At 37.9% G+C, this 19,425-nt stretch overlaps 1 protein-coding gene across 1 annotated transcript in view; it reads left to right on the top strand.

Annotated features, from left to right (window-relative positions):
- The window catches only part of Cacna2d3 (calcium voltage-gated channel auxiliary subunit alpha2delta 3), a gene marked incomplete at its 5' end in the record, with an annotated part of 864,940 nt that overhangs the window by 843,993 nt on the left and 1,522 nt on the right, over window positions 1–19,425 (top strand). Inside the window, 2 exons of the mRNA XM_048801015.1 lie at window positions 18,328–18,440; window positions 18,951–19,033. Coding sequence (XP_048656972.1) covers window positions 18,328–18,440; window positions 18,951–19,033 — 196 coding nt within the window. The remainder of the gene's footprint in view (window positions 1–18,327; window positions 18,441–18,950; window positions 19,034–19,425) is intronic.

The following is a 19,425-nucleotide window of genomic DNA, read 5'->3' as shown; positions in this document are numbered from 1 at the left end:
CCCTTAAGGTCAGAGGAGCCGTCACAGCAACCCCAAAGAAAAAGGTATTTGGGTCTCTTGTGTGGTTATTTCGTGCAGCCCAGTTAGCCCAGTTTAATTAGAGTGACCCCTGAGCCTTTTAGTCGCGAGAACAGAAACCCGGCAATGCACACTTGCTTGATTGGAGAAATGCAAGGGCAAGTTTGGTCCGTAACCTGCTGAGCAGCCCTGGTGTTGATCTGTGCATCCCAGGCAGAAAATGGGCATTACCAGTGGGTTGACTTAAGAATGAGATGGGTGAGATCTATGGGTCCAGAAATGACAGTCTGTGCCTTGGGAACAACTTTACTTGGTCTTCCCATTCCTTCTTATCTGTTAGAATGTACATGCAACTTTTTTTTTTTTTTTTTTTTTTTAGTCCACATATGCTCTACTTTCGTCTGTTCCTTCTATGTCTAACATAAATCGTGAATCGCATATTTGCCATGTAAATACATCTGGTATTTTACCCATCCCATTTATTTTTCTTGTTCTCTATGGCAGAATCAACTATTAAGTGAATATTCGTAAATATGCTTGCTCATTCTTTGTGTAGGGTTTGAAGTGTTATTTTCCCACTCCTGTGTCTCAGAATATCCTTTTATAACAGTAACTTCAGCCCTTTTCATTTCACCTGGTGACCAAGTAAACCATAGAAGGGACACACTGGTATTTAATCATTCCCCTATTGGTATGTATTCTGGTAGATTCTGTTTTTCTTCTTTGAGTAAACAATGCTACCCAAAGCATCTTTACATGTGATTTAGGGTTTTCTAAATAAGTTTTTCTTAATAAGTTAGGGGAGAGGAAGGATCTAAATTACTTCCACTATAATGATAATAAAGTATCCTCAGAGTGGATATAAAGTCACTTTCCCACCAGGTATAGAGTGGTAAACATTTCTTTAGACTTTCTGCATCATTAGTATTTCTAAAGATTTTATTTTTTTCCAGTTGGCTAATGAAAAGTGCATTTCATTATCTTCGTTTCCTTCTAATTTCTAATTTTCTGATTTTTAGCAAGACTGAGCCCCTTGTATCTGAATTCATCTGTGCTTCCTCTTCTATGAATAGTTTCATGGGTTTTGATATTGGATAGGGCAAGAATTTTCCCTTTTTATAAAACTTGTTTTTTTCCACAATTGTCCAAACTGTTCTGTATTCTGAGAGTCCCTTAGAAAAATTGTTTCAAAATTTTTTTGAAAGAGCAGATTTCTTGTTAATGTGATACAAGTTATTGATAATAACAACTTGTAGCTCAGATATGCTACAACCTCATGAAAAATCAACAAACTGGGTAACTAGGTTATCAGTTTGATGTATATAATATATATATATATATAAATAATATTGAGCAAGATAACTACAAATTATCTTACAACATTAGAGCTTACTCATCAAACTTCATAATAATCCCTCAAATTTTTATGATATTTCCCAAAAGCGTCAAATGTGATTTTAACTTTTCTTTATCACTTGTTCTTAGTTATACATGGCAGTAGAATCCATTTTGATAAAATTATAGTATTACTTTGAATTCCAAGTTTAAGGGGAAGGTGACACCTTTGAAATACAAGTGTTATTTCGACAGCCATTGTTCTTCCCTCCAATTTCTAGTTTGTCTTTTTAATGTTTTTTTCAGTTGAGTGTGATCTTTTGCATAAAAGGCTCATGCTTTACTAGACTTGTTCTTGGGCATTTTATAATGATTACTGACACTATCAATGGCCCCTTATTCCACAAATGGTTTTTAATTGGTTATTGACAGTGTTAGACTATGGTGTTATATGCTGATTATATAACCAGTCAGCTTGCTGAGTTCTTTCATTAGTTCTAATAGTTGGTCAGTGGGTTTTCTATGAACACAGCCATATCTGTTCTTGGGGTGATTTGGTAGTATTCACCTGGGGGTAGATTCTCAATGAATATTTCAGTTTTGTTTATGGCAGTTGGTCTGCATATATATAATTTTTTTAATAGCTTGTCCAAACATAGATATTTTATACTTATTTGGGAAGGTGCGTTTTCTCTAAGTTTTCAAATCATTTGCAGTGGTATATATAATAGTCAATGAAGATGCTTAAAATGCCTCTGTTTGGGGTTTTTAAGTTATCTTATCACTTCTTTCCTGATCTGGAGTGCCAGAAGTTGATTCTATCAGTATTCTTTTAAATCTGCCGCTAGTCTTAACTGTTTTATTTACATTTTAGCCTTCTGCTTTTATTAAAAATTCTGCCATTGAGTTGACAAATATTTACTGGGAATCTGCACCATTCCAGGCACAGCCCCATGCTGGAGATAAGGGGGAATGTGGCTGTCAGATGCAGCCTGTTCCCATGGAAACTACAGTCTGCAGCAGATGGTGAGCCAGCCAGGAAGAAGGGGAGGCAAGTAACAGAGCTGAGCTCTTTAGTCCCAGGCAGGTCCTGATCCAGTTAGAGCAGTAAGGACTACAGTATTCTTGGGGTGCACTTGTGAAAAGGGGGGAGGCATGAGGAAAGAGGGAGAGAGAATTAATACATATTTTTAGGAGTTACACTACAGGAGATGGTAGCTGCAGGTAAGCCCAAGGAGAGTTGTTTTTCCTGACACAGGAGATGTGACAGCATATCTCTCAACTGAAGGGAAGGGTTGCTAGAGGAGTCAAACTATTTCTGCAGTGTTCATCTGTGTCTTCTCTTCCATCAGTCGCCTCCCTGCAGGAAGCAGAGGGATGGGCTTTAGAGAGGGGCACGGATGCTCCATCCTGTAATAAGGGGAAAGACCACCATAGGGCCATAGGTGTAGGTTCCTGTTCACTTCTCCAGCTTCTTGCTTTGAAAACCTGGGTCAATTACTGGAAAACCTTTTTCTTTGGTTTTTAGGGTTGTCCCCCCCACCTCCACTCCCACCCCTCCATTCAAAATGTTGAATGTCACACTGCACAAATTTGAGCCTGGGCTGTTGTCAAATTCTTAAGAATTGAAGAAATGTGGATTTTTAAATCCTTACCATTTACATATTTTTGCTATTTGTACTCTACTATGAAAGAACATGTAATTGATGCTTTCTGCTCTTAGGAATGCATTGCAGTCTCATGTGTTTGAAAATATATTGTGAATTTTTCAGGTCGGAAGAGTTTCCATTCCATTTTTTAATAGATCTTGTGCTAACCAGTCCTTTTTGGTATTTGTTTATTATGATCATTAGATGCATAAAAAATCATGTTGGGGCTGGGATTGTGGCTCAGTGGTACAGCGCTCACCTAGCACAGGCGGGACCCGGGTTCAATTCTCAGCACCATATAAAAAATAAAGGCATTTGTTGTGTCCATCTACAAAAAAAAAAAAAAATTCTCAAAAAAATCATGTCATATCTTCTTATCACCTTATACTATTTTTCCAGTATGAACTATTTTATTACACTTTCCTCTGCCTATTTGAGTAATATTACTAGCCCTCTTTTTTGTTAGCATTTTTTCTCATGTATTTTTTTCCTCCTCCCAAGTTATCCTGCTTTCGGAGTGCCAGTGGCAAATAATTTAATGCTAGTACTTTCCTAACCCCATTGAAGAGTTTCTGCCTTTTGATATGTGAATCTAGCAACCTCACATTTATAGTGAATGTAAATAATTTTAAGTTTATAGTGGTATCCATGTGTCTGCTTAATTTATCATGGTCTCTTGTGTTGATTGGGTTATCATTTTTTCAGTAATTATTCCTACATTTTTAAAACCTAATTTTCCGTTTAATGTTTATAGCTGCGCAGAGTCTATTTTTCTACAGACACTGCTATGCCTTTGCCTTCCTTATGTCCATTTCCTCAAAACTTTGTTGCTCTGTTTCTCTATCCTCACTACTTGGGTTGAGAAGTTGGTTTCATTGTCATTCTTTTTAAAGTCCTTTACTTCTAGAGAAGTCTTTAGGATTGATCTATATTTTGATAGCCTCAAGTTTCACTCAAGCTTGACTGTGCCCTTTCAATGAAGAAGTGTTTTTGTTAATTCCAAAAATATTTTCTCCCTTAAGTTCTTCTATGCTTTTGTCTTTATCATGCAGCTGGTAGATTCAACCATGTGTTTTTCAGAAAGTTTATGTGGTTTTGGTTTTTGACATTTTTTTCCTTCTCAGACTGTCGACCAACAGTGATCTTGGGGTGGGGGGTATTTTTATGCTGGTAAACATGGTCCAATACAAAGAGACTAATAGGTACAGCAATGTTCTGGCCTAGATGAGATTGGATCTAGTGCTAAAGGGAGGAGGTCAAGCAAAGAGAATTTTATAAAATGGCTTGTTTTTCTGAACTCAGGATTAGTTCTGGAGAAGAGATTGGTGTTCCAAAATACGTGATCATAGTTCTGGCAACAAGGAAATCTTTGAGCAGTGGCATGCCTGGTCCCCTGTTACAGCCAACAAATATGCCCTTTTTCCTCATCCACATCTAATGAGTGGGCATTTGTAGAAAGGAGGTCAGTTGTATTGCAATATCAGAGATATAGTTGGATAATTCAACATAAGAAGTGATAACAGATAGTTAAAAAAAATCATTTCTTTTTTTAATTGCCCAAAAAGCAGAAGAATTTGTCGATGTATAAATTTAATTCACCATGGTAACACATTCTGCAGAATAAACAAATTTATTACAAGAAATGTGAATTAATGTAAAACTTATGGAGAAATTGACAATTTGGTCAGGCTAAATTCTATTTCATTCCAGTAACTGGATTTAATGAAACTGTTACTTCACTGGATTGGGTAATAACATTAGTGATATAAATTAAAAACTCTGTTTGAAGAAAATTGGAAAATAATTTATTCTTAACCAATAGGGTGACCATAGCCCAGGAATATGAATTCAAGTTAACCCTGACTGACTGGTTCCTCCACAGAAGAGGTCTCATGAACTTTCATAGTCGGAGAACAAAAGAAAGTTGTAAGTGGGTTTTAGATATGATTTTTATGGTATTCTTAGCTTTAGTTGGTAGAGGTTAGAGGTCTACTAAGATTAGTGTCACATTCCAAGAAGTTTCCCTACTAGTTAACAAAAATGTTAAGTCACATACGAAAGTTAACGTAAATGACTAGTTGATGGGCCTAAGATGGCCCCTGAGAATTTTGGTGCTCAATCTACAATGCTGACTCTCTCCTCAAACAATCTGCAGAACCTTCAATAACGGTGTGGCTTCTTCAGAGAACTTCAATTCCTGGTTCCCCCGGCCAAGCACCATGTTCTGTGTGTTCAGAAGCTAAATGTTTTGTGTCTTATGGAGCTAGGAAGGCTCATTCTCACAAGCTCGTGAAGAGGAGGCTGACTATGTAAGAAGGTAGTCTTTAGAAGAGGGCACGAGTTATCAAAGCCATTAAGGAAGAAGTCATGAGGCTATATTAGTGTCAGTAATCATCATGAACTCATTTTGAGTGTGCTTCTTTTTCCCTCCTTTGTATCGGATATAACAGTTACGTGTGACATATCACTTTTATACTTGAAGTTAAAAGAACCAAGAGCATAGTATGGCCTTGTTACTGGTAAGGCGTCCAGAACAAAGAATTGAGCAAGACACTCAGAAGTGACAAAGCACAGATTTAGTAAAGGAGAAAATAAGTCATTGAAGTAGAACAAGTATGCTCCATTAAGTGGAGCAGACTGAGAGAAAGGGTCCAGGCCTCGTTGTTGGGTGATTCTTAAAGTTGTGAGGTGTTTCCCTCCACCCTATGGACCTGATTGAAGACCCTGCCTCATTTTTTCCACTGGTAACTTTGATACCTAATTATAATATTGCCCACTTCGCTCCTATTGGTTACTTTATGGTACCTAATTAGAACACCCAACCTGTGGTAGGAGTTGCCATGGTAGTGGGACGTAAAGCAAAGAGGATTGTGACTACTTGACTCCTGTCCTGAACCCCACCTCCATCATCCTACCAAGCTGAAGGAGAAAAGATAGTAATGAGGGAACTAGGTGTCCCAACTAAGGAAAAAAAAGTCTTCTGCATGCATCATACCTTTAGTGATAATAAGGTCTTCCCCCTGTGTACTTTATGAAATATCAATTCAAATTTTTCTGGACAGTTTGACCCCATAGATTTACCTTGTGTGGAATAGCTAATTCAAAGAAAGATTGATCCTCAATGTCAGATTGTTGCAACTCTTATTTTTTTGCAAATAATTTGATTTGTCATATTGGTGAAATCCACGGGCAGTCACATTATAGCAGAAGTCAGGAAATTTTATTTGCTTCTCAACAAAACTGTTCCTTTCCCATGTAACAAATATTTTAGTAATAGTAGGGACAAAAGGCCAGACTTGTGAGCATAAGCAACCTCATTTCTTAGATCTCAGTCAGAAAGGGAAATGGAATTCTAATAAGTGTCATTTTGAAATATTACCTATCTACTTCCCATTGGTAGAATATGGTATGGTTTAATATTTTTTTCCAGTGCTAGCTAACTGTACTATGGGATATTTTAAAGACTCATGGAACATGAGCTTTTAAGGTAGTATTAGGTTATAAATCCTGTTATTTTCCATAATTGATCCTTTGTACAATATTTCCATAAATCATTAACCCTAACCTTTTCACTGACAGGTGTTGACCATTTTCTCATAGCTGCTTTAGATTCCGCCTCTACTAACATTGTCAATAACCCTGTTGAAGCATAGGCTCTTTCTCATCTTTGGGTTCAGGAACAGTCCTGTATAAATGTCTTACTATTTTTTGTACCTTTTTTGTAATACGTACTTTTCTTTTAAAAATTTCCAATTCTTTTCACACTACATGTAGTATTATCTTGAAAGCATATTCTCTTCTAAAGAATGTCTTTGTTTATAGCCAGTTTAGCTTGCCCTTAAATTTTTGGTCAAGTACCTACATCACCAGTGAGGTGTCTGGCCAATTTTGATCAATCCACCATGACTATTATTGTCATTGGAAACAAATCACTTTTGTACAATTTGGATATGAAGAGTCAAACCAAAATTTTTGACATCCTATATAAGGGTCAGCAGCATAGAAGTGACTCCAAAGTAGGTAGAATTCTAAATAGTCTCCTGGGCCTGGTAGGAACATTTATATCGTCTGAATTCATGGAGATCATATGGTAGGGTTAGGTCCCAGCCACACTCACAGAGCAGATGTTTGTCAGAATAGCTACAACAAATTGACCCATATATCCAGGAATTTGAAAAATCTTATTGTCTCCACTATCAGTAGCAAATATAGTAATCCACCTGGTTGGACTCAGGTTAATATTCTTCCTTTATCCCTTGTAGGAACCTCTGTTGTTTTGGATCTGAAATAAAAGTAAGTTTCTTCAGTAGGTTTAAAATCAGACTCTTCCAATCTGGAATCTGGAGTTTTTCTTTGGTACAATTTAGGTAAAGAATAAGAGAATTATTTTCTGGGGGCAGTGTAAAATCTGAAGGAGGATTCAGTTTGGATCAAGGTCTGGATAAGCAGTCATCATAGCAAAAATGATTAATGAGAGGACATAATCTCATCATTCTTAGTTTTACTAAAATCAAGTTTGGCATTACTTTCTTTTAAGAAGAAACATCAAGCAAATTCTAAATATCTCAATTTCTAAGAGATCTCTCTAAACATACTTAGGTCGATAGAAAATGTTCTATAATGATTCAGTAAAAGAGTGGGGGTTCCTTTACTTGGTGGGTTCTCAATCGTCAACATGGGGGAAGGCAAGTATCACCCAGTTTTTATGAACTCTAAGTGGTATGTCATCAGCAGGAGCTGGTACCCATTTGAGGTGAGAGATGTGATAGCAAGCATTTACCCTCTGAAGTCTTGGGTGACATGAGGTCATTGTTCCTGATGGGATGCTTTTCATTGAGGCTGAAGACAGTCCTTGATGTAGTGTCTCTTCCAGTAGAAAAAGTCGCCAGGCTGTAGCTCCTAGTCATCTGTTCTTTCTTTCCTGGAAGCTCACTGCAGAGAAAATGTGGATCTGTAGTTCAGTTCAATTTTATCTGTTCTGGATGCAATGGGTGTCATCCTAAAGCACGAGGCCGGCATTGTTGTTAGGAGTTGTACTTCTGAGGAAATATAAAACAAAGTCAACAATAACAAAGCAAATCCAGTTTTATCATAGTTTTGAACCAAGAAATATTTTTTTTTATAGTAAAACCAGTTACCAGGGAAAATCAAAGAAAAACCAGTTTGTTTGCAAAAGAAATTTAGTTTTATCAGAAAACTGTATTTAAGAGAACAGTGGTTTCTGGCAGGGGCACTGTAGCACACGCCTGTAATCCCAGTGGCTCGGGAGGCTGAGGTGGCAAGATTGCTAGTTCAAAGCCAGCCTCAACAAAAGCGAGTTACTAAACGACTCGGTGAGACCCTATCTCTAAATGCAAAATAGGCCTGGGGATGTGGCTCTAGGGGTCGAGTACCCCTGAGTTCAATCTCTGGTTCCTCCCCCTAACCAAAAAAAGAACAGAAGAATCCAAAAGACTGAGAATTGCCAAGGTTAAAGACCTAATGATCATTCACAAAGTAATTTGGTTGGTTGTATTTAACATTAGAACTCTGATAACAAATATCAAGATGTATCAGGTTTCTAGGAATATTAAATAACTGAAACATTAATAATTCATTTATATAAATGTAAGTAAAAATATGTCCCTTGGCCTTCTCAAGGCCCTCTTAAAATCTCAAAGTTTTTGTTTTTGTAATGGTGACCGATATACCTGATGAGAACAAGGTAGACCAGGAAAAGTGCTATGGCTCATGGTTTCAGGGGGTCAGTCCATATTTAGTCCATTTTGTAGCTCTGAGTCCTGTGTGAGGGAGAACATTATGGCAGAAGTACATGGTAGAGGAAGGGAGGAGTTCATAATGATAATCATGTTATCATAATTGTAAAGTTAAATGGTAACTGGAAGCAGAAGGAGAGATCTACTCACCAAGTACAAAATAAAAACCCTGAAGGCAGTGGTGGAAGCCTGTAATCCAAGGGGCTCAGCGGGCAGAGGCAGGAGTTTTTGGGACATGAGGTCATTACAGCCAGCCTCAGCAATTTCGTGAGGCCCTAAGGAACTTAGCAAGACCCTGTCTCTAAATAAATTTAAAAAAAAAAAAAAAAAAAAAAGGTTGGGGATGTCTGTAGTGCGTTTCTATGCCCGGGTCAGTGGTCAAGTGCCCTGGGGTTCAATCCCTGGGTTTAAAAACAACAACAAAAACCCCAAACCCAAAGGCACAACCCCAGTGACCTACTTCATCTAGATATAGGAGTTGTACTTCTGTAGAAATGTAAAAGTCAATAATAACAAAGCAAATCCAGTTTTATCATGGTTTTGAACCAAGAAGTATTTTTTTTTTGTAGTAAAACCAGTTACCAGAGAAAATCCTGCCTGTAGGTACAGCCCAGTTAATCCATAACCGTGGATTAATCCACCATCAGGATACAAGTCACATAATGTAATCATTTCATCTCTGAAGATTCTTGCATTGTCTCCCACATGAACTTTTGGGAGATACCTCCTATCTATTATCATAACAGTTCTCTACAAGAAAGACTTAATTTTACAATTTCTCAAGTGTATAAAAAACTTAAAACAATTAAATGGGTCATAATGAAATGAAACCAAGGTGATAGATTTATTAAATTGATATGACATAACAGTGCAAATGTTTTAAGTATGCTATTTGATAATGTTGACATATGTAAACATGCATAAGCCACAATAAAAATAATAAACATGCTGAGCGTGGTGGCGCGTGCCTATAATCCCAGCAACTCAGGAGGTTGAGGCAGGGGGATCCAGGGGTTCAAAGCCAGCCTCAGTACTTAGGCCCTAAATAACTTAATGAGACTGTCTTAAAATATAAAGAGGGGCTGAGGATGTAGCTCAGTGTTTAAATGCCCCTGGGTTTAATCCTTGGTACCAAGAATAATAATAAGCATATCTGTCACTCTTGAGAGTCTGTGCCCTTTTGCCAACACTTCCCTCATTGCCCTCCTAGTTTCTTGCCTTTCCTACAAAATCTTGCTTTATTTTCTATGCCAACAGACTAAATTTGCATTTTTAAGAATTTTTACATAAATAGAATCATGAAATATATATGAATGTGCGCTTTGTCTAGCTTGCATCACTAGGGTGTTTTGAGAGTCATCTGTTTTGCAGTGTGCATTGTTACTTCATTTTATCAGAGTAGTGTGCTCTCTGATAAATCACAATGTATTTACACTCTTCACTTATTGAGACATAATGTACCCCACAAAGATGTATAAATATTATGATAATTCAATGCATGTATACAATGTGTAATAATCAAATCGGGCAAATAATCCTTTCCATCTCATCAAAACATTCTTTATATTAAATAGTTTTTTTTGGTTGTTGTATAGAACATTAATCATTTTTATGTGTTGGAAATTTGAAATACATCATCAATTGTTTAAACCAATAATTCCCTTGCTGTGCTATAGAAAAAAAAAACAGACTTAATCCCTCTTCTGTGTTTTGGTGCCCCTTGTTGAACTTCTTTCCATCTTCCTGGTCTCTAGTGAGTATTATTCAATTTCCCGTCCTTCTATGATGTTGACTTTTTAACTCCCACAAATGAGTGAGAACATGTGGTATTTGTCTTTCTGTGTCTGGCTTATTTAACTTAACATGGTGGCCTGAGGTTACATCCATATTGCTGCAAATGATTTTATTCTTTGTATGGCTGAGTAATATTCCACTGTGCATATACATCCTGTTTTCTCCATTCATTCACTGAAGGGCATCTGGGTTATTTCAACTACTGTGAAAAGTACTGAAGTAAACATGGAAATATAAGTATGCTTCTAGTGTGATTTCCTTTGGATATAGATAGATGAATTCTGAATCATGTGGTAGTTCTATTTTTAATGTGTTAAGGACTTTCCACATTGGTTTCCATAATAGCTGTACTAATTCACATTCCTGCCAAGATTTCATAATAGTTATCCTTTCTACACATTAGCACCAGAATTTTTGCTGAAAGCCATTCTAAGTGAGGTGAGATGGTATCTCACCATGATTTTGATTTCCATTTTCCTGATAATGGCGCATTTTTGTCATACCTTTTGGACAGTTGTATGCCTTCTTCTGTCTCGTTAGTTCTTGACACCATTTTAAAACTGGATTATTGCTTATTTATGTTTGGCTTTAATCCCTAATATAGGGTGGATATTAATCCTTGTTAGATGAATAGTTTGCAAATATGTTCTCATTCTGTATTTTTGGCGATTATTTATTTCCTTTGATGTATTTTCCTTGGTTTTATATAATTCTATTTGTCTATTTTCACTATTGTCTGTTCCTTTCAGGTCCTATCTGAAAAAAATCATTGCCAACACTAGTGTCTTGATACGTTTCCTTTGTTATAGTAATTAATTCACTCAGGTTTTAGTTTTTTGATCAATGTTAAGTTGGGGTGTACAGTATCTTCTACATATGTATACCCAATTTTGCAAGCACAATTTTTTGAGGAGACTGTCATGACTTTGCTATATGTTCTTGGTGCCTTAGTCAAAAGTCTGTTGGTTGTATGAATGTGAATTCATTTCTGGGTTCTCTCTTCTGTTCCATTGATCGCTGTAGTGCGCTTCTATGCCAGGGCCATGATGTTTTAGTTACTATAGCTTTATAGTATAATTTAAGATCAGGCATTATGTGGACTCTTAATGCTCATGATTGCTTTGTCTATTCTGGATCTTTTTCTCTGAAGAGTGTCACTTGTGTTTAATGGGGATTGCATTGAATCTGTAAACTACTTTTGGTGATATGGCCATTTTGAAAATATTCTATGTATTCAATGGAGGTCTTTCCCCTCCTTAGTTGGGAATAAATCTAAGTGTTATGGCCTGGATATGAGGCATCTCCCCAGAGCTCCTATTAAGTAAGAATATTTGAATGGTGGTTTCATTTTCTTGACTAAAGCTCTGGCCAGAGTTTCAAGAGCTATATTGAATGAGTGGTGAGAGTGGACATCCTGATTTCAGAAGAAATGCTTTCATTTTTCTTGTGTTTGTCATAGATTTTATAATGTTTGAGGTAAGTTCCTTTTATTTTCATGGGTGTTGGATTTTGTTGAAGGCTTCTTCATCTATTGAGAAAATCATTTTTTTTTTGTCCTTGATTCATTTCATGTATACAGTTGGATTCATCCTGGAGATGCAGGATTGAATTAAATTATCATGGTGCACAATCATATAAATGTACCTTTGAATGCAACTTGCTAATATTTTATTAAGTATTTTGGGCATCTAACTTCTTCAGTGATATTGGTCTGTAATTTTCTTTTGGTTATCAGGGTTGTAACTGGCTTCACGGAATGGCAGTGTTTTCCTCCCTTTGTATTTCACAGAATAATTTGAGGAGGATTGGTGTTAGCAGAGTTCCACTAAACCTTTTAAAAAAAAAAAAAAAAAAAAAAAAGCTTTTTGGTACCAGGGATTGCACTTGGGGGCACTGAGTCACATCCCTATTTCGTATTTTATTTAGAGACAGGGTCTTACTGAGTTTTAGTGCCTTGCTGAGGCTGGCTTTGAACTTGCAATCCCCCGTCTCAACTTCCTGAGCCACTGGAATTACAGGTGTGTGCTACTGTGCCTGACTGAAAGGCACTTTTTTTTTTTTTTGTCATACATGGCAGTAGAATGCATTTATGCACTTTGATAGAAATTATATCCCAGCTATGTACGATATGAGTGTATATGTTGCAGAATCATATTGGTCATGTAGCCACACATTTTATTAATGCTTCAATCTCATTTCTTTATTCTGTTTGGGTTTTCTATATCCTCCTGGTTCAATTTGGGTAGGTCATATGTGTCTAGAAATTTGTTCATTTCTTCTAATTTTCAAATTTTTTGGACTATTTAAAATCTTCTGGACTTCAGCAACATCTGGTGATATCTCCTTTTATTTCCAACTTCAGTCTTTTGGGTCTTTGGTTAGTTTGGCTAAGAACGTATCTGAACAATCTTTTCAATTCCATTAATTTCAGCTCTGATCTTAATTATTTCCTGTCTTCTACTAGTTTTGGAATTAGTCCTGCTTTTTGAGGACCTTGAGAGATAGATTTCAAATAAACAATCTAATGCTGTTTTTTTTTAATGTAGACACTTAAACTTTCCTCTCATTTTTAGATATATTCCTCATTGAAAGAGAATTGTTCAATTTCCATGTATTAAAGGGTTTTATATTTCTTATTGATTTCATTAGAAATTGGTTTTTGTTGATTCATCTACTTCTAAGATGGGGTTTATCTGGGACTTAATGTCAAGAAGTGAATTGTTTATGTAATTAGTAAATATTTATTCCCCAAATGTAGGTATACAGGTAATCTTCCTTGTCAATTTTTGCTTCAAATCTGCTTTGTCCGATATAATAGCTACTCCTGCTTGATTTGATCTCCATTTGCATCTTATAGGCACAGCCATCTACAGTCTAAGTCTCTTGCAGACAGCATATGGTTGAGAGTCTTGTTTTTTAATCCATGCTGCCAATGTACATATTTTAAATGGAGATTTGATGACCATTTACATTGTTATCGAGAGATCCATGAGCTTCCAGACCAAAGGGAAAGCACATTATACTTTCTTCCATCTCCCCAACGTGAATGCCCCAGGGTAGAATTCTATCTGCACGTGTCAATCATGCCCCTCCAAGAACACTCTAGGTCCTAAGGCAGCACTTCCTGGGAAAGTCTGCTAATGCTTGTTATGAACTCCCAGGCTCTTGCAGCAGAAAGCTGCTTCAAGTAGCACCCTACCTCTGCTCTCCATTTGCCAGCTGAGGAACAAGGAGGGCCTTTCAAATTCCACCTTCTTAAGAGTGCCTTTCTGTTCGACAGGTTCTCCCATGCTTCTTTATTACCCTCTGAGGTAACCTGGTGCCTCTGGTCAGACTCCAATGCATTCTTTGTTGTCCTATGTTCAAAGTACCCAAAATTTCCTTCTCTATAGTTCCCTTAAGTCTGATATTGAATTTCATTGAATTCCTCATTACCCATCTTGCTGAGAAAATGGACTTCTGCTTGATTCCTGAGCCATGGAGCAATTATAAAACATACCCTTCTTCTAATATGCCATCTTTCCTCCTCTCCCTCTTTGTTTTTGATTGACGTACACATAGACATTGCTGACATCAATCCAGATTGATGCAGAAGTTCAGGAAAGTAGTTGTAAAAATTGGCACTGGACATAGACTTCCAAAGGTACACAGAATTGAGCCCTGATGGTACTGGACTTATGGTGATAGCTGCAATAATCTCAGTGGTATAGAAAAGACTGTCCCTAGCTCCCTCAGAGCAAGCATAAGTGACACCAGTAACTGGATTCAAGATTTTGGAACACAAATAGTCACCCCAAAGGACCTAGGAGAGGTCCTGTCATTGCTTCTGAGGACTGTTGGCCACTTGTGTGGAACAGAGACCCAGATGTTCCTTCTCCAAGGTTTGGGCTCCAACAGTTATGATCTATGGAGATGTTACCAGCGTATGTCCCACAAGACCTATAGAACATGTGGGTTTGTGACCCTGGTGGTATAGGGCATTGGTGATAATGTCCCTAGGTCTCACAGGGCAAGATGTGGTGGTGATGAGGCTTAAGTAGTTCTGGTGTTGGAAAGGAGATCCCCCTGAAGGTGAATCTTGGATTTAGCAACAGTAGCTGTATTTGAAAGTTTGTGGGCTGGAGAGCAGAATTTAGCCCTCGTGGGTATCACTTCTGTGGCTTTGGCAGGGCACTTGCTGGTCCTGAGGCTGCAGAGAGGGCTGTTTTCAGTCAAGCACAAGCTTCCACCCAAAGTAAGTACTATATTTGGAGCTTAGGTCTTATGGGGTGGTACTGAGGCTTATGACTTTTATATCTGTGATCCAGGATCACTTTTGAACCAGTCAGCTCCCAAAATTGCACTGAAACTACCATAGAACCATGGCCTGCTGATGTGAAAGTGTCAGTAACCCTGATCATATTTATCCTTGTGCTTGCAAGATCAGTTCCCTGGACCAGGCTATGAGTTGTTTTCCTACTGACTGTCCTTTAGGGTTCCTGTCACTTCTGTTTGATAATCTCAGTCCCCCAAAAGGTTTATGGAGGACCTAAAGCACAAGAAGTAATAGAATATGCAATTTTTGGTTTTGTTGTGAAGGCAGTTGAGTAGCCTCTCACCATTTGCTACTAAGAACACATCAGTGCTTCAGGAAAACTCTGCCATTTAACTACAGGGAATCATACTTTATCCTTTGCACCAACATACCTTTTGCCACCCTCTAGAAAAACCTATAAATAATTTTTGTCAACCTGACCATGCATAAAATCGTCCACAGTTCCAGTCCTTCTCAAAACCCTTTTACAACTTTCTCACCATGTTCAAACCACACCCATTTACCTTTTTCCCTGAGCAGATTCTATATTTTTTCAGTCATTTCCCTTGTTTAGTGTTGGTTATCAGTTCTTAGGTCCTGCATAGATAATTACTAAAACAATTTTTTAAAGCTAGCTAACCTTTTTTTTTATAACAAGGGGACCTGTTAAGCAAGAGCTCTATAAAGTAAAAGCCACGGGTAGTTTGTTGATCAGAAGACACAGCTGCCTTTTATTACATCTACACTATTAAGTTGTAACTGCTTAAGATTTTGTCAAGTCATCTAAACCTTAAAAAGTATTTGGGTTCATCTTATTTAATTTGCAAGTACTACATATATTTCTAAGTCGGACATAACACCCAACATATTAAAATGTACTCAGAAAATAAAGATTTTATAGCTTCATCACTTTCCAAAAGATTTTTTTTCCCCTTTATTGATCCAATTATCTCCTCCATCACCCAAGGAGGCTATCGTACACTGCTGGAACTGAAAAGAGTAGCCAGATGTCTGCCCACATTAGTAAGGAGAAAAGATCTCCTGTGACTCCTCAGAGCATACTAAGGAAGATTCAAGGAGCTCTGGGGTGGCAGGAGAGCTTCAAGACAGACCAAGATGGTGATAGGTTTATCAGGCATTCTATCAGGGATAAAATGGAGTAAGTCATATGGGTAAGCTAAGACTTTTTTTTTTTTTTAGGCAAAACAGGTTCCATATAAACTGTTTGGTTTAAAGCCTTTTATCCTAATTCAAATGGATCTGGGGCCTCTAAATTTAGATGTTTGCCTCTTAGCTGGGACAGGCTGATAGAATAAAACTAATAGAAGTCATCTTTATATTGCTAACTTGAGGATAATTCTTAAATGCTGATTATAGAGATATTCACAAGAAGAGTTCATGATAACATCTTTTGGCCTTAACTACCTTAAAAAGAGTACAGGAGAAATCCTTGCCAAGCAAGTCGGGCAGCTCACCTTGAGTTATCAATTCCGCCAGTGATGTCTCTAGGACCCATTTTACATCCAAGAAAATCTTTTTTTTTTTCTCATGAACTTATAGCTAAAAGTTTCCAAATTGTACAAAAAATAACCTAACTGACTGTCCTTGGAGATAGAATGAGCATTCTCCATTGTGCTACTTAGTTCATTGCAGCTAGAACCAGATTTTGAAACCTTTTCTCTCTGGCAGGAAAACCAAGTATACTCCATTGAGGGGAAATGTAAATACAACTCATCCTTAAACTTTCCTGTTTTTTCGAAATACTTGCAAGTTGAGATGTCATAATTATCACAGAGGCTTCTCCCCAAAATTGCAACCATCGATGCTGACTGATGGGATTTGTGTTTTGGATCTAACCTGATCCTGTGCTTCTACTGGATAGCTTCCTCAGTTTCTACCCCAAGCTCAATTCTTCTCCATCTTGGGTTTATCTTACATGATTATGGAACATGCAGGAGCCCAAAACACTGGGTAATTACCCCTGATGTGTGTTCCTGGGTCAGAAGGATCTTTATTGGCTCATGTAGGAAGACAAAGTTCGGACTTAACCACATCCTGGGGATGCCCCTGACATCTCTATAAGAGATTATTTTTTTGCAGCCTGGGGGGGAATAAGTATCTCTCCTCTGTAGCATCTTTATGACTTAGTGCTTGTAGAATTCCTGTATTGGGCAAGGTTGCACTGGCCAAGGAAAAAGGCAGGAGTACCAGCAAACCCAAGTTATAATAAGTGTTCTGCAACACTGAGAGGCTATTAAAATACAGCAACCAGCTCAAAGGGCTGTTGACCAAAAGAAAAAAGTTTCATGAAAAACTCACCAACATCCACTCAAGGAAGCATCATGGTGGGAGAGGAGGGCAGTGCTATACCTGGCACTGAGCAGAGCGGCTCCTTCCGTGAAAGTGGATCATCTCTGGGGCCCCACATTGTTTTATGTAGACAGTTTTGGCATGCAATGACTATGCTTTAAAAGAAATTAGAAAATAATTTTGAGTCAAATATCAATCACTATGTCCTTGAAACAAGGATTCAAATTAACCTGAATGATTTCTTCTATCCTGGAAGAGGTTACAAAAACTTTGATAGGCATATATCAAGTAGGTGGGCTACAGTAAAGCAAAGATATTTTACTATAGACAGGTTTCAGATATTAACATTCTTAACTTTAGGGTTGGAGAAAACTTGCTCTGCTAAGCTTAGTGTCACACTCTGAGTAGTTTCCCTACGAGTCTCATTAGGTCAAATACAAAAGTTAAGGGGCCTCCAGATGATTCTGGTTCTCAACCTATAACATTCCACAATTGTGATGTGCTAGTCAGCTTGGGTCAAGCAGTCTGCAGGATCTTTAATATAGATATGGCTTCTTTAAGACCTTCAAGTTACGAGATGGTAACAGCATCAAGTTTACTTTGACCTTCTAAATCCGTCAGAACCAAGATTGTACAGCAGCTCTGGTTGTACTATCAAGAACTTGGGATCTGAAGTGGATGGAACTTCCCTAATGCCTAGCATAGATTTCATTCAAACCGTCTTTCCTCTCTTCTGGGCACATCAATTTGCAAAGCAACTCAGGGACAGGTCAAGGAAGTCCCTTACATCTTTTGCTCTCTGTAGGCTAGTTTTAGTTTCTTTGAGGAAGAAAATTGTATCTCAAGGGGACATCAAATGCAACCTGGGATAATCGGGCTCTGGAAGCAGGAAATCCTAACCTTCTAAACCTTACAAACTGAGATGACCTAACGAACTGTATTGTGTACATATAACATACAACTCACTTTGGAGAGAGTGGGATTACCTTCATGAAGTTGTTATTGTATTAGTAAGGCAAAAGCCTCAGAGAATGTGGCATCTTGACTCATAAAGCAGTTTCTGAATCTTGTTTTATAAAATAGTATTAGTTGGGCCCCTGGAAGAAAAGGTTTTCTCTTAGTTCCTCAACTGAGGGATGGTACATTACCTTTCATTGTCTTGTCCCAACAGATCCTTCGTCATCCAGCAAATCCCAAGCAGCAATCTGTTCATGGTGGTGGTAGACAGCAGCTGCCTGTGTGAGTCTGTGGCCCCCATTACCATGGTGCCCATTGAAATCAGGTATATCCTTTTATGTATGGGTCCAGCCACTACTGCTGAAACGGGTAAGAGGGATCAACCGTAGTTGAGCCGGGTTTTTCATTGCTGTGACCAAAAGATCTGCAAGAACAATGCAGAGGAAGACAAGTTATTTGGGCTCAGGGTTTCAGAGGTTCAGGCAGCCAACTGGGCCCAAGGGGCAGCAGAAGGGCTCTCCTCACCAAACTATAACGTCTAAAGGCAAGACTTAGTGACCTACTTCCTTCCACCCTACCACCCAGTTTGAGAATTAAAATCCAATGGGTGAATTAATCATTTCTCCTCTGAACACACTTGCCTTGTCTCCCATGAGCTTTTGTTGATATATCCCATCTAAATGTAGTAAGGACACGTGGGGGAGAAGTATCAGGAAGGTTAGTTACTTCCAACTGTTGGAGAGAGGGAAGTGGTTAACGGTGTTTAATGCCAAGTTTGGACCTCTGAAATTCAGTAGGAGAGGTCAGTCTTGGAAACCTGCCTTAACTACAGTCAACATAATGAATCCCTGAAGTGTGAACGGCTAAAGGCTCAGAAGATTAGAAGGCGTCCGGAATCTTGCCATGGCTTCCACCCTGAGGTAAGTCTGAGAATTGTTCCTGTTTTCCTTTGACCGTTTTGAGATTCTTATTGTGACTGAGGGCAAAGAACTATACAGCTGAACATTTTACTTGTGAGAGAAAAAAAAAAAAAAAAAAACCCTTTCAGAAAACTAAAAAAGGCTAATGGCCCTGGATGTTCGTTCAGATAGTAAAAAGCTTTTAAAAATCTGATCTATTACACATGTATTTATTTTAAATTGATGTCCCCTGTATAGTGTTAGCCTTTTAATGCTCCAGCCACCTGAAGTCACTCTACTTATACCCAAGGGACTGGAAAAATAAATTTACCTTTTCAGGATTAAGGTTATCACAGATACAAGTAAAAGTATCTCCTGCAATGCTGTAGGAAAAAAAAAAAAAAAAAATTTAA

This window comes from Marmota marmota, unplaced genomic scaffold (assembly GCF_001458135.2).
Source record: "Marmota marmota marmota unplaced genomic scaffold, marMar, whole genome shotgun sequence".
Classification (NCBI taxonomy): Eukaryota; Metazoa; Chordata; class Mammalia; order Rodentia; family Sciuridae; genus Marmota; species Marmota marmota.
The sequence above is the reverse complement of the archived record's forward strand: the minus strand, read 5'-3'. Positions and strand labels throughout refer to the sequence as shown.